The sequence below is a fragment of the Cibotium barometz genome, chromosome 15, assembly GCF_041138505.1.
Source record: "Cibotium barometz isolate CiBa-2024 chromosome 15, ASM4113850v1, whole genome shotgun sequence".
NCBI lineage: Eukaryota > Viridiplantae > Streptophyta > Polypodiopsida > Cyatheales > Cibotiaceae > Cibotium > Cibotium barometz.
Genome location: NC_141060.1, coordinates 25,304,730 through 25,317,283, shown reverse-complemented (window position 1 = coordinate 25,317,283; position 12,554 = coordinate 25,304,730). Strand labels below are relative to the sequence as shown.

The 12,554-nt window shown below is 44.0% G+C and overlaps 1 protein-coding gene across 3 annotated transcripts; it reads left to right on the top strand.

Moving 5' to 3' along the window:
- The first annotated feature begins 205 nt into the window (after positions 1-205).
- Positions 206-12,055, top strand: LOC147631100 (uncharacterized). 3 transcript variants are annotated; one of them, XM_086809430.1, is made up of 5 exons: positions 206-369; positions 644-804; positions 1,190-1,238; positions 11,110-11,348; positions 11,464-12,055. In XM_086809430.1, exons 1-5 carry the CDS (start codon positions 246-248, stop codon positions 11,752-11,754), a joined length of 864 nt encoding a protein of 287 aa, XP_086665556.1. In that variant the 5' UTR covers positions 206-245; the 3' UTR covers positions 11,755-12,055. The 3 variants fall into 3 exon arrangements, with proteins under 3 accessions (XP_086665556.1, XP_086665558.1, XP_086665557.1); XM_086809431.1 differs by having other exon boundaries at positions 208-369; positions 11,110-11,333; positions 11,464-12,049; XM_086809432.1 differs by lacking the exon at positions 644-804 and having other exon boundaries at positions 11,093-11,348.
- The last annotated feature ends 499 nt before the right edge of the window (positions 12,056-12,554 follow it).

The window sequence follows — 12,554 nt, the reverse complement described above, 5'->3', positions numbered from 1 at the left end:
TATGGATCCTTCATGTAGGAGGGCAGTTAAATAATTAAGAGACTACATTAAATTTCATTCTTTAAGGTTTCATAGAAAAATAATTGAGGAAAAACATTCATTTGAGGGGACATATTATTTATTTAGGATAAATATATATTATTAGCCAAATAAATAATACCTCGATTTATGAATGTATGAACACCTTGTTTAAGGCCATAACTAAATTAAGTAGCTTTGAACAAACTACAAAGATATTGATAAAGATGACGGGAATCGGCGTGCAGACGCAGACGGATTGCCGGGATAGCGAGTCGCAGACCTCCTCCTTCCATTTGGTTGTCCCGGAGCCGTGGCAAACGGCCCGGCCGGACCCTTGGGTCTTTGCAGGTAAAGAAAATCAGGGTTCCCTCTACTGGTTCTGTCGAAACCCTAAAAGTTGAAGATTTCTCTTACCTAAATTAAGGCTCGTCTAAATATAGACTTAAAGTCCAGGCGAATTTAGGGTTTTGCAAACATAGAAATGCCTTAATTTTGAAAATCAAGCATTATCTAGGTTTAAAAAAGACATGAATCTTTAGAAAATGCGCTCAATATTGTAAAACTTAAGAGAAAAGCAGGTATTGTTTTTTTAATTTTCAAATAACAGAAACCCTTCGTGCAGGTTGCCCTGTAGGCTTCGGAAGAAGAAGACATTTAGATGCTAAAAAAGACACTTCAGACCTATTGTTTACTAGGCCAAAAGCAAAGATTTCTTTTAGAACTGTCCCTATTGTCTTCCCCACAGAAAATAAAGAGCATGGCAACCTTGACCGGAGGTTTTTGGTATTTGAAACTCTGCATCTTAGCCTTAATAATTACAATCTAGTCTTATGGTCTTTACAGACAGAGCCCCCGCCCATGAGGTGAAATCTCCCCTTTTCATAGGCGGGAAGACTATATCTGTAACCACTCTTTTTTCTATGAGAGTAATTGTATGATATAGGATCGATCCTGGTACCTACTCCTTGGCAGGCAGGGTCGATCAAGTGGGTTAGAGCTTCATAGTGAATTTCATCTGTTCAAGCATAGTATGGTATTTTGAGCTTTGATTGATTTCAAGACACTTCGAAGAAAATCTTCATGAAATCTTGTTTAAGCTGTACCAGATGATTTCTGAGAATAAGAAGCATTGAACTTTTTCTTGTTTGTGCTTTTTTTTCTTTCTCAGGAAGAGAATCGCCTTGTTTTAGAACCTTTTGCATCATTGCCTTTCAAAGGTATGTTCGCTTGCATTGCTAACATTTTTGGCTAAATTGACTTGAGAAAAGGCATTAATCGGTCCTCAGGTATAAAATGCTTTTGAAAGCCTTTGAATTTTTTCTTTTGATAGGATTGGAAATTTTTTAATACCTCAAGCAAAGATACTAGCACACTACAATCTCTCTTAGGGTAATGAATAGAATGCAACAAAAGGAAAGGGAACTCACTCCTATTAGCAGTCATCTCCTGTCTGTACATTACACACTAGGGCCTTTGTTGTGGGTGTGCTCGCCCATTAGGCGTTTCTCCATTTTTCCCCTGTTTTTTCCATGTATTTTTCTCCTATTTTTGGTGGTCGTGGGGCAGGCCTATTTTCTGGTCTCGCCGACCAGGATGACCTGGCCGATTGCTGTTTTTGGGTCGTGAGCAGTTGGGACTGCTGTCGGTCTGTTTTGGGCTGGCCGACCAGCAGCCCTGGACCATATATATAGTGGGCGTGGTCCCCACACCTCATGTATTGGGTATGTGTACCGGATCTTATCTTCATTGTTGGTGTCTTGCTACATTGTGCTCTCAGCAGTTTTTCTCATATCCGTTGCGTATTGTGACATGGTATTAGAGCCCTAGGTGGCTTGAAGGTCGGAGACATTGGAGAGCTTGCGGGACCGTTTCTTGAAGACCTTGGAGCTTGCGGGGGATTTGAAGAGCTTGCGAGATTGCTGGTTTTTGGTGCTGATTGGAGATCTCTTGCGTTGTTTGGGACTTGGAGATTGGGTAGAAGGCAACCATCACCATTGGACAGCCACCTTGCATATTAGTTGCAGCCTCTTCAAATTTTTTCCCACCCACGCTCCCTTCACAAGACCAAAGTAACCCCCCCGAGATGGCAGACTTGCTTGAGATGGCTGAGCAGCACGTGAAGATCCGTACTCTCCCCACGCTCCCGGTGGATCGACAGTTGGATGGGACCAAATATGGCATTTGGAAGGTTACGATGGAGTCTGTATTGGAGTCTTATGACTGGCTGATTTCATTATTGTTGGTGTTCCAAGGCGAGAGTTGGAGGATGGGGAGTTGTTACCCTCTACTCGGAAAGAACAGGAGGCTCAGGCACATTTGTGGGATTGTGTCAATGCTCGTGTGTGTTCTTTCATCTTCCTTAATCGCACACCACAGGTGATTAATCATATCAAAGATATGACGCTGGCTAGAGGGATTTGGCATTTGGCTTCTTTGTATAACAGGGTATCACCCATGAAGCGGATCTCCTTGGAAGTGCAGATGCGGGTGATGGATCCTGTAGAGTCTTCAACGATCACATTAACAAGTTGCAGGTTCTTTAGCAAGAGGTTCTTCAAGCTAGGAAGGAAATATCTTCAAAGGACATGGCCATCACTTTGCTGTCTTATCTGACCTCTCAGTACTCAACTTTCTACTCCTCTTTGATCACCAGTGGTGGCAGGCTCAGCACCATCACATAGGAGGAGCTTATGCTTATGGTCTTGAACCAGGAAGAGCGTTTTTCGAACCCTCCACAGGGCGGAGGTTCTGAGGCCTTGACTGGCCAGCAGTCGCAAGGCCGTAGTAAGGGCAAAGGGAAGTCTTCACAGAAGTCTTCCGAGCAGGAGCCCGACTTGGATCGTGACGTCTTCAAGGCAAAGAGGACCTATAACAGTTGTGGCAAGAAAGGCCATCATTCGAGAAGGGTGAAGATTTCTTAGCAGTAACCGTGAAGACTCTAGCTTTTGTGCACTTGGAGATTATGAACACCGGCGTTTCATCTTCTTCGAGCAGAGAGGCAGTTGGACTCAGCGCTAGGGACACTCGGGTCTGGTTTCCTGATAGCGGTGCTTCAAGGCACACGACTCCTTCCCGAGAGTTATTACAGGATCTTCGGAGGCATGCAGGTCACATCCTGATTGGTGACGAGTCCACTATCCCTATTCACAGTGAGGGAAGGTTAGAGATCATTCCCGATGGCAGAGGAGGGAAGCATTTTTTCGAGGTTCTTTTTGTCTCATCTCTTGGTTTTTATCTGTTGTCAGTGCATGAGGTTTGCAAGACTGTTGTACGGGTGGAGTTAGAGGAGCATTTTGTTGCTCTCTGGACAAAGCGGCAGGCCAGGTTGTATGGGAAGGCAAAGTGGAGAATGGGATTTACAAACTCTTAGCACTCTCTCGTACAGGTTCTCAGTTAGGTGATGTGTGGCAGTTTCGTCATGACCACTTGAATGTGGATAAGCTGCAGCAGTAGGCTTTCTGAAACCGGCCTCCTCTGGTAGAAACCAAAGTGCGGTAGACTAGCAGTCACCCTTCCAATTGTAGTCCAAATAAATAACAAATTAACAGGAGCTAGAATACTCCAGAACTGAAAGGAAATCGACACCTGTTGGCCCCAAAGCTTGGCGCCTCTTTCGGTATTTCTTTATTCAAATTCAATGGAATGTATAACTGAGTACAACAAAGCCAGTCAAAGAAAGTAAACCTGCATGTCCAATCTGACAGCCCTCAAGACCTCTTAGCATAGAGGATTCACACACAGATTTGTGTCCCACAAAAGCAACACACTGTTTTCCTCTGATCAACCAAGACAATTCAACAGGGCAGCCTTGAGCATACATCTGGCTGTTCCATGAACATGGCTTCAAACTCAGCCTAAATACAAATCCACTGTCCAATCTCTGTTTCCACCCTTTAAACTGCCATACCCCTCCTCTCACAAAGGGCCAGAAGAAACAACTCTGTAGCAGACATAAGCAAGTGGAAAGAAAGAAAGATAAGTTCAGAGCTTACCAATTTTTATGAGCAGTTCTGCACCAGAGGGATTGACCGTACCAATCTGTACGTGCAGCTGCCTGAAGCAGCAACTCTGCATCACACGTGTGCACTTGTCTGTACGGATCTGTACTTGCAACACGTGTACCTGTCTGTACTTTCCTCCCTTGCAGCCACCTCAGAACAGTACTTGCAACTGTTCTCTTGATGCACCAACTGTACTCTGATGATGCGCCTCTTGCAGCTGTACAAGACTGGATTGTACCTGTCTGTTGTGCCTGTTGGACAGAGTTGTCAGTACTCGCATGTACCTGTCCGTACAGGCCAGCTTCTGCAGCCGCTGCCTGTTTGATACACCTCCGCCTGTACCAGCTATACGGGTCTGCTCTGTACCCGCCTGTACCAGCTGGACAGAGTTGTTCTTGTCAGCCTGCACCTGTCCGTACAGGTCTACACCTGCAGCTACTGCCTGTACCAGTCGCCAGCCAACCTGCACAGTAGTCACCTGAACCTGCAGCACCTGTACCAGTCCGTACTAGCCTTCTCACAGTTGCTGTACTGTACGGCTACTCTCCACGCAGGAAAACCAGTAGTCCCCTCTATGCAGCCAGTCGACTGTTTTTCCCTTCTCCTCCACGTAGCCAATTTGCACTTCTTCTCCCCAAAAGCAAGAGAGAGAGAGAAGAGAGAGGCGCGTACCTCCAAAAGTGGAGTTACCCCCTTCCAATAAATATCTTAGGCCCCCTTTTTTAATATTCATTAAAGTTCCTAAGGGCCACTTATGCCTAGGGGCCACCCAAGGTTAAAACATTAAAAATAATAAATCCCTTGGTCCCCCTTCACACTTGGGGTTGTCCACACATATAACTATTTGTTCGGGCACCCAAATATGAATCATTAAATATTTATCTTGCTCACCAACCACCATGCTGACACTCATGCTGTTCCACTTTCACAGGGTCATGACATACCCCCTTCTTGAAAAATGGCAAGCGTCCTCGATTGCAATCTGGTGATACAGCAAAATATCAAAAGTGAAATGTACAATATGGCAAGATCAGCGTCCCAATCTCTCTAAGCCATGCATATGTAACAACATTCACTGCAAACCAATGGTGTAGTAGTAGTCCAAGTTGTATACCACTGTGAACCATACACAACCATAACATCCAATGTGACTAGTACACATATATCATAGAAGTCCCATAAACAGATGTACTGTCAGCCATCAATACCTTCGGGTGAGACAAAAGCTGCACCAAGCGACCTCTAGATGTCATCTGAGCCTGTCTGTATCAAGGGAGTGCAGGTGCTACCCCCCTCTTGAGCATCAGGTAATGCTCCAGACCCATGCTCTACTGAACTTGAATGAGCCGTAACAAGAGTCGGCTCCAACTCAAAGGCATCGAGATAAAGCTGCAAAACCTGAGGTGAATCTGTTAAGTCACCCTCCTCCATCCACTTCGCATCCATCGGTGAATAGTTGTTGAACTTCACAAGATAGCGAAGGGAAACTTTACCTCGTACTTTCCTTTCCTTATGTGTCAGTATCTGCTCTGGAATAAGAACCTCATCAAGTTCCTCAACTTTCGGCTGAGCCTCATCTGATACATCCTCAGGCACATTCCCCTAGCCTATGCTTCCGGAGTTCTTCAAACACAATGGCCAAATGCTTTCTATGCTCCTCTTCAGTGTGTGAATGCACAATCATATCATCAAAGAATGTGCCCACAAACGCTCTCTGAGGTGGGAAAATCCTGTCCATCATTCTGTTAAATGTGGCAGGTGCATTTGTCAAACCAAAGGGCATAACCAAGAACTCATATAACCCAAAAGTGGTTCGAAATGTTGTCTTATGCACATCCTCGGGTCTAATACGTATCTGATGATACCCGCTTTTCAAGTCTATCTTTTCAAGTCTATCCGACTAAAGACTGTTGAGCCCTGTAAGCGGTCCAGTATGTCATCGATCCTCGGAATAGGGAATCGATTCTTGATGGTATTCTTGTTTAGCGCCCTGTAATCAATACACATGTGCCATGAACCATCTTTCTTTTGCACTAAGAGTACAGGTGAGCAAAAGGGTGATGAGCTAGGCTGGATAAACCCTTTATTCAACAGCTCCTGTACCTGACTCATAATTTCTTCTTGTTGAGCTGCACTAACACGGTACGGCGGTCTATTTGGTGGAGTACTACCCGGAAATAGATCAATAGCATGATCTTCTGGCCTTTCCGGAGGAAGTTCTCTTGGCAATGACTCGAAAAAACAATCTTGGAACTCGCATAAGAAATCAGTCCTGTCTTTATCTAACGTAGACAAATTAGATTTAGATTCATCATCTTTTGCATCCTTTACAAAAATCAAGTACGCGGAAAGATGCTTTTTCATTATTGATGAAATTGCCGAAGCTGATACAATAGGAATAGATTCCCCTTTAAGCTTGACATCCAAAATATGTTCTCTCTCTCTCTATGAGTCAAAGTAATCTTCCTATTGTATGTATCCACCACCGCATGTACTCTATGGCACCATGGCATACCCAACAAAACATCACATCCATCAAGTGGCATGATGAAAAACTCCTCACTGTCCACATAACCTTGCACATGAAGCCTGAGCTTCCCAATAATAGGAGTAACGGGTTCTGCATACCTAGGACAAGCCATATTAGCCTCATACAAAGGCCCCATCTCCTCTGCACGAATCCCTAATCGGCCAGCCAAATCCGGTGAAATAAAGTTGGCTCTAGCACCTGTGTCAAAGAAAATCAAGGCATTTTGATCTCACTTTACGCCATGCCTTGCACAACTTAGTCTCTTCACCACCTGGCTGTTCCCCAACAAGATCAGGAACTAACCTTGCAGAAGGTTTTGGTTTCTTAGACTTGGGCACTTGTGTACCTGCTGGATAGATCTGCGCCTGCGTCAGTTTGTTCAGGTCTGCACTTGCACCACAGCCATCGCCTAAAACTGCAGCAGCCGTACACTGTACTACAGTCGTACAGATCCACACGGGCTCTTCTGTGCGCAGCCAAAAACCAGCAACCCACATATTCAGTCTTTCCTTCTCTTCCACGCAGCTTCCTTCAAAAGCAAAAGAGAGAGAGAGAAGAGAGAGACGTGGGCCTCCTAAAGTGGAGTAGTCTCTATAAATTGCCTAGGGGCCTCTCAAGGCTTTAAAACCTTTATAACTTTAATTTTTGCCTACCAAAGGTTATAAAACCTTTTTAAATTAAAGTATCTTTGCCCCCTTCACACTTGGGGTTGTCCACACATGGGCTTCCTTTTTAACTCCAATCTGATGCCATTCACACTGTTCACCACGTCCCCGTGCACACTTGCATACTGTCCAGAGAAAACACAAGGTCGTGACAGTATTGGAAGCCTTTTGGAGCTGTTTGTCTTGCTGACGTTTTTGTTGGAAAATCTGGTGCACCCACACCTTGGTCTGTTGTAACATTTTATTCTTTGAATAAAGAAGTTCCTACGGCGGGCCAGCCATTCCAGCTCAGTGCTGTGTTCTTTTTGGTGTTGTTTATGGTTCTTCCGCTGCGTTCTAAAGTTTGTTTTAGTATTGTGTTGTCTATCTATTGCCCGAGTGTTCCGGGATTTCACCTTCCATAAAGTATAGTTGGAGCCATCCAACATGGCAGACTCAGAGAATATATGAAGTGTAGTCGAGGCAGCCATCACTAAAACTCGGGCTCAATCTCTGAAGAAAAACGCGCACCTCAGAAGAAAGAAGTGTCCACCACAGGTACAAGCTACCACCAAGGTCAGAATCCACACAAGACCCCCTCTGCAAGAGATAGTGTCCACTGGAGAAGAAAATTCAGCCGGCTGCAAACCTGAAAATACAGGCCGACCAGCTTCCACACCTCTGTTGCATGGTACGATAAGATTGATGCATTCTTTATAATTTATTTCCCTTGGCTTCCAGAGATGCTTTGCAGACAACAATCTCTATGTCTTTGCTGAGGATGCTTTGATATGTTTGAACGTCTTATATGTTGATGAATTGTTGATCATTGGCTCTCATCTTCCCAAGATCGAACAGCTTTGGTTAGATTTAGCTCACTTATGAGATGATTGCTTTATGACTTCTCCACTACTTTCTTGGTATGGAGGTCTATCAGAACCCTGATGGAGTTTTCCTTAGCCAGTGCAGATATCTACAACAGCTCCTAGAGACATTTGGGATGACAGAGTGCCGTCCTCCTTCATGTCGGATGGATTCTTACTCCAAGCTTTCCCGAGAAGATTCTACTCCCATTTTTTAGGACAGTACACAGTATCGGAGGCTTGTGGGTTCTTTTATTCACTTGACTTATACCGGGCCCGACATTTCTTAGAGTGTTAGTGTTCTCAGTGATTTCTCTTTGACTGCTCGACATTTTCATTGGCAGGCCCTCTGAGGGTTCTTCAATACTTATCTGGTACCTTGGACTACGGTCTTTATTTCAGAGGAGGCACTGAGCTTGTTGGATACTCTGACGCTGATTGGGTAGGTGAATAGGATACCAGGCATTCCACTCCTGGTTATTGCTGCACTTTAGGTTTTGGCCTCATATCTTGGAGATCCAAGAAGCAAACTACAGTTTCTGTTTCTTCCACTAGGGCTGAGTACCGTGCTTATTTGGATACTTGCTGCAAGCTATTAAGGTTGATGCAGATGCTGAGTAATCTTGATGTTCTTTCGGACTCTCCCATTCGCATTCTTATAGACAGCCAGAGTGGCTTGGCATCGGCGAGTACTTCATCTTTTCATGGCAGGACCACCACATTGAGGTTCATTTTCACTTTGTTCGTGAGCTAGTCGTTGCTGACAGCATCATTTCTCTGGAGTATTGTCCCTCTCAGGACAATCTAGCTGATCTCTTTACCAAACCTCTTCCTCGAGATACTATTGATCAGCTCCTTACCCGTATGGGAGTTGGACCACCGTGTTGGAAATGAGAGAAGGTTTTGGAATGATCATCTCCAGCCCTGTTTGATCCCTTTTATGCCCCCTTTTATTCAGCATATTTATCTGATATCTTTGGGTTTTTTTCCACCTTTTATTAGGGGTTTTTCCTAGTCGTGGACTTTGTCCTTAGTCATGGGTTTTTATTGTGGCCGATCAGCTCCTTCATGATGTATAGAAGAACAGGCTTTTTGCCATATAATTCATTCATCATTTTTGCTCAAGTGTTGGATCATTGCTATTGTTGGCTGCTCCAAGTCTCTCCTCTACTTCCGCTTGCTGCCTTCAGCTATTCTCTCATGTGATCCTTTGTATTCCAAGATCATCCCCCATTCCTAAAGCTTGTACTTTCCAAATATTTAGATGTCGTGGAGTCCACCAGACCCCTTTCATACTGGGGAAATGTCTAGGCTGGTGACAACCACAGCCTCCACTTGTTTTCTACAACGCCAATACACTATCCGTATGTCCATATTGTACATTGTGCATCTATTCCGTACATTTGTGCCAGCCACAAAGTATGCTGTTTGGTTCTGAATTTTCTGTTTTCAGCCCAAAAACAGGATGCATCGGGGAAGCCAAAAGGCACTGTAGGGCCTGCTATGGGGCTGCCCAGAAGAGAAACAACAAACCACCACCCTATATGTCAGCACAAGAGAGAAGGAGAGCAAGAAGCGCATGTTTATGCTAGATTCATGCACATTTGCAGTCGACCAGCTGAAATAGCCCCCTTCATGCAGTCGGCCAACTGAAAATGGCTCTCGTGGCCCTCTTAAGCAACTCATTCGGCTCAAAATACGAGTCAGACTCTTTTTTTTTTAGCAAATCATGGAGCTAATTTTACCAACTCATTCAGCTCAAAATACGTGCCAGACTCTTTTTTTAGCAAATCGTGGAGCTTAAAAATGCCTGCTAGGTTCCTTTTAGCAACTTGTGGAGCTAATTTTGGCTCCCAAGTGCCCCAAACTTGTGTTTTGTCCATAGTTAATTAAAATAGTCCATCTCTAGTGTGTGTTCACTTATAAATTATTACCTGTTAGCAGCCCAACTTCAGTGAGTGTGTACACATACAAAAAACCATATAAATGAATAAAATCCCATGAAACTTATGTTTTGTGGCCATCTTTCAAGCATATCCATGCCAGTTAAACCTGTCTAAAGGTTCCACATCACATCCTGATCTCCACAGGTGTCCTCTTTCATGTGAAATGCCATATCTCATAAATATTAGCCTGTACTTGTACACACCATACCATGTATGTGTGAAATCCCAATTCATAGTGTTCTAGATTGCCTAGGAGAGCTTTGGGTGCTTTCCGTCTTGTACTGTCAGATGGGTATTCGTCCCCGATGCCAAAGATTGCCAAGGAGATGTGCTGGGAAAAGATCGCCACCCAAATAGACGGAGGGGGTGAGTCGAGGGGAATCTGCCACTAGCTTGGAAAAGGCTCGTCACAAATTTGTTCTCAAAAGAGGTATTAAATTTGTGTGTAAACATCCATCTCATAACTGGGGACTAGGGGCCACCACAAATAGGGGTGCAGGCTGTCTTAACGTTGATGAGAGAGTCCTTTTATGGTCCTCTTTGCTGGAGGCCATGGACAATAAAGTTGCTCAATAGGGCTGTGCTCTGCACCACTGGATCTAGGTCCCCTTTGTTGGGGAGCTGAACAATAGCCCTCTATGCCATCTTGGCCTGGCCTGCCCGATCATCTCCATGTATGCAAAAAGTGTTGCGGATGAGGCAGTGGCTTAGGTCCAATAGGAGGTGATGTACCACATGGTAGCCGAGAGCATTTGGTTTGCTACCACCACTCTCCCCACCAAAGAGACGTGTGTGGAGCTCCAGTATAAAAGCTTCTGCCAGCAATCTGCTGCTCTGGAGATTCCCACAACTTCTAATTCAATCCGATTTACCAATCTGGTTTATGAGCTATGCAGAGGTTGATGACAATGGCGTGCACGTAAAATCACTTCCAGATATGATGGCTTTTGTACTATAAGTTGGGAGGTTGTAAGATTGTTGTGCATATGGAGAGAATGTGGTGAACCTTGAAAGAGAGCTAAAAGAGGGATTTTTGGTTTGACGTTTTACTTTGGATACTGATAGGCATCTTTGATGATATCTATAGTGGAATTTTGTTGTCAGATCTGCAGGAGCTTGAACCACGCATTGCTTTCAAAGTAGTCACTGGCGGTGTTCTTTCCTCACCTGGTAGTTCGATAACTGAAGCCATCTCAGTTGGATCAAACTGGCTTGTTAGGCTCTCTCAAGGCTTGAATAAGCATGTCACAGAAGAAGATAACAGTTCTTCAATCGAACAGTCTCAACTTTCTGCGAAATCCAACCAGAGAAACTATGCTGCATACTTGGTATTAACATCTTGTGTAAGCCATAAGAGTACTGCAATTAGTGAAGGATGGGGCCTTAAACACCTGCTTTTTTTGCTTTCACAGGGAAGGCATCAGTTAAACATCTCCTTTTTTTTTTTTGCTTTCTCAGGGGAGACATCGGAAAATACTTACTCCTAGATGCGATCCGTTGCTGGTGGGACGCATGGAAAGGGAAAATGCCGTGGTACTCTTGCAAAAATGCTTGAGGGGAAGAGCTGCTCAAATTTCGATGGCTGAAACTAGATTGAGAGTTTTGGAGCTTTACCCAGAGTTGAATGCGTTAGATGATCACCCAAGTGAGTCAACCAAGTGTATGGATGCAATGGAGGAGCTGGGTGCCATCAAAGCACTTGTGGGAGAGAAACTACACAAACTGTTTACTTCATTGCAAACCTTATGAACTCTGGAGTGGCTTGATTTCAGAGCAGTTGCAGGAAAATAGCTCAATGCTGCACAAAGGTGAACAAAGCTGAACTATATATAGGCTAGGTCAAAATGTTAGCCTTGCAAAGTCTATATATTGTCAACACTTCCAGGCAGTCTCTACTTCTGACTTCGATTCTGATTTTGTTTCCTTCAATTCGCTTCAAACACACAGCAGTTGCTTTGGGTTTTATCTTAATTTCTTGTAATTATACAGTAATTCAAGTGTCGTATAAATATCTTATATTTTATCTAGTGATTGTTGTGTGCACCAGCCTTAACAGATACATTGCTTATCATTTTTCTGTGTGTGGTTACTTTTATGTTTCCTGTGTGCAGTCAAAATCTAGAGAGAGAGAGAGAGAGAGAGAGAGAGAGAGAGAGAGAGAGAGGGTCATAGCCAAGCCAGCTAACCACATATGATCATATGACAGCTCGGAAGTGCGAGGAAATGGGACGTGGACCCGTGTTCTTAGTATAAACTAGAGAGAGAGAGAGAGAGAGAGAGAGAGAGAGAGAGAGAGAGAAATGAAATGTTATATTAACGTCTTCAAAAGGCCAAAGTGACGTATGAGACCAAAGTTACAACCATATGACATCTGATACACTATCTGGAAAAGAAAAGAAAGGACCGAAGGTAAGTATGTGCATGTGCATTAGGCCTTTTTTCGAGGGAGTCATGTATGTGAGAAAAGAGCTCATAGCTGTGACACACCATTGATTTATTAAGCGTATCTATCAAAGTCATCCCCCTTAAAACTTGTAGAAATTGCCATC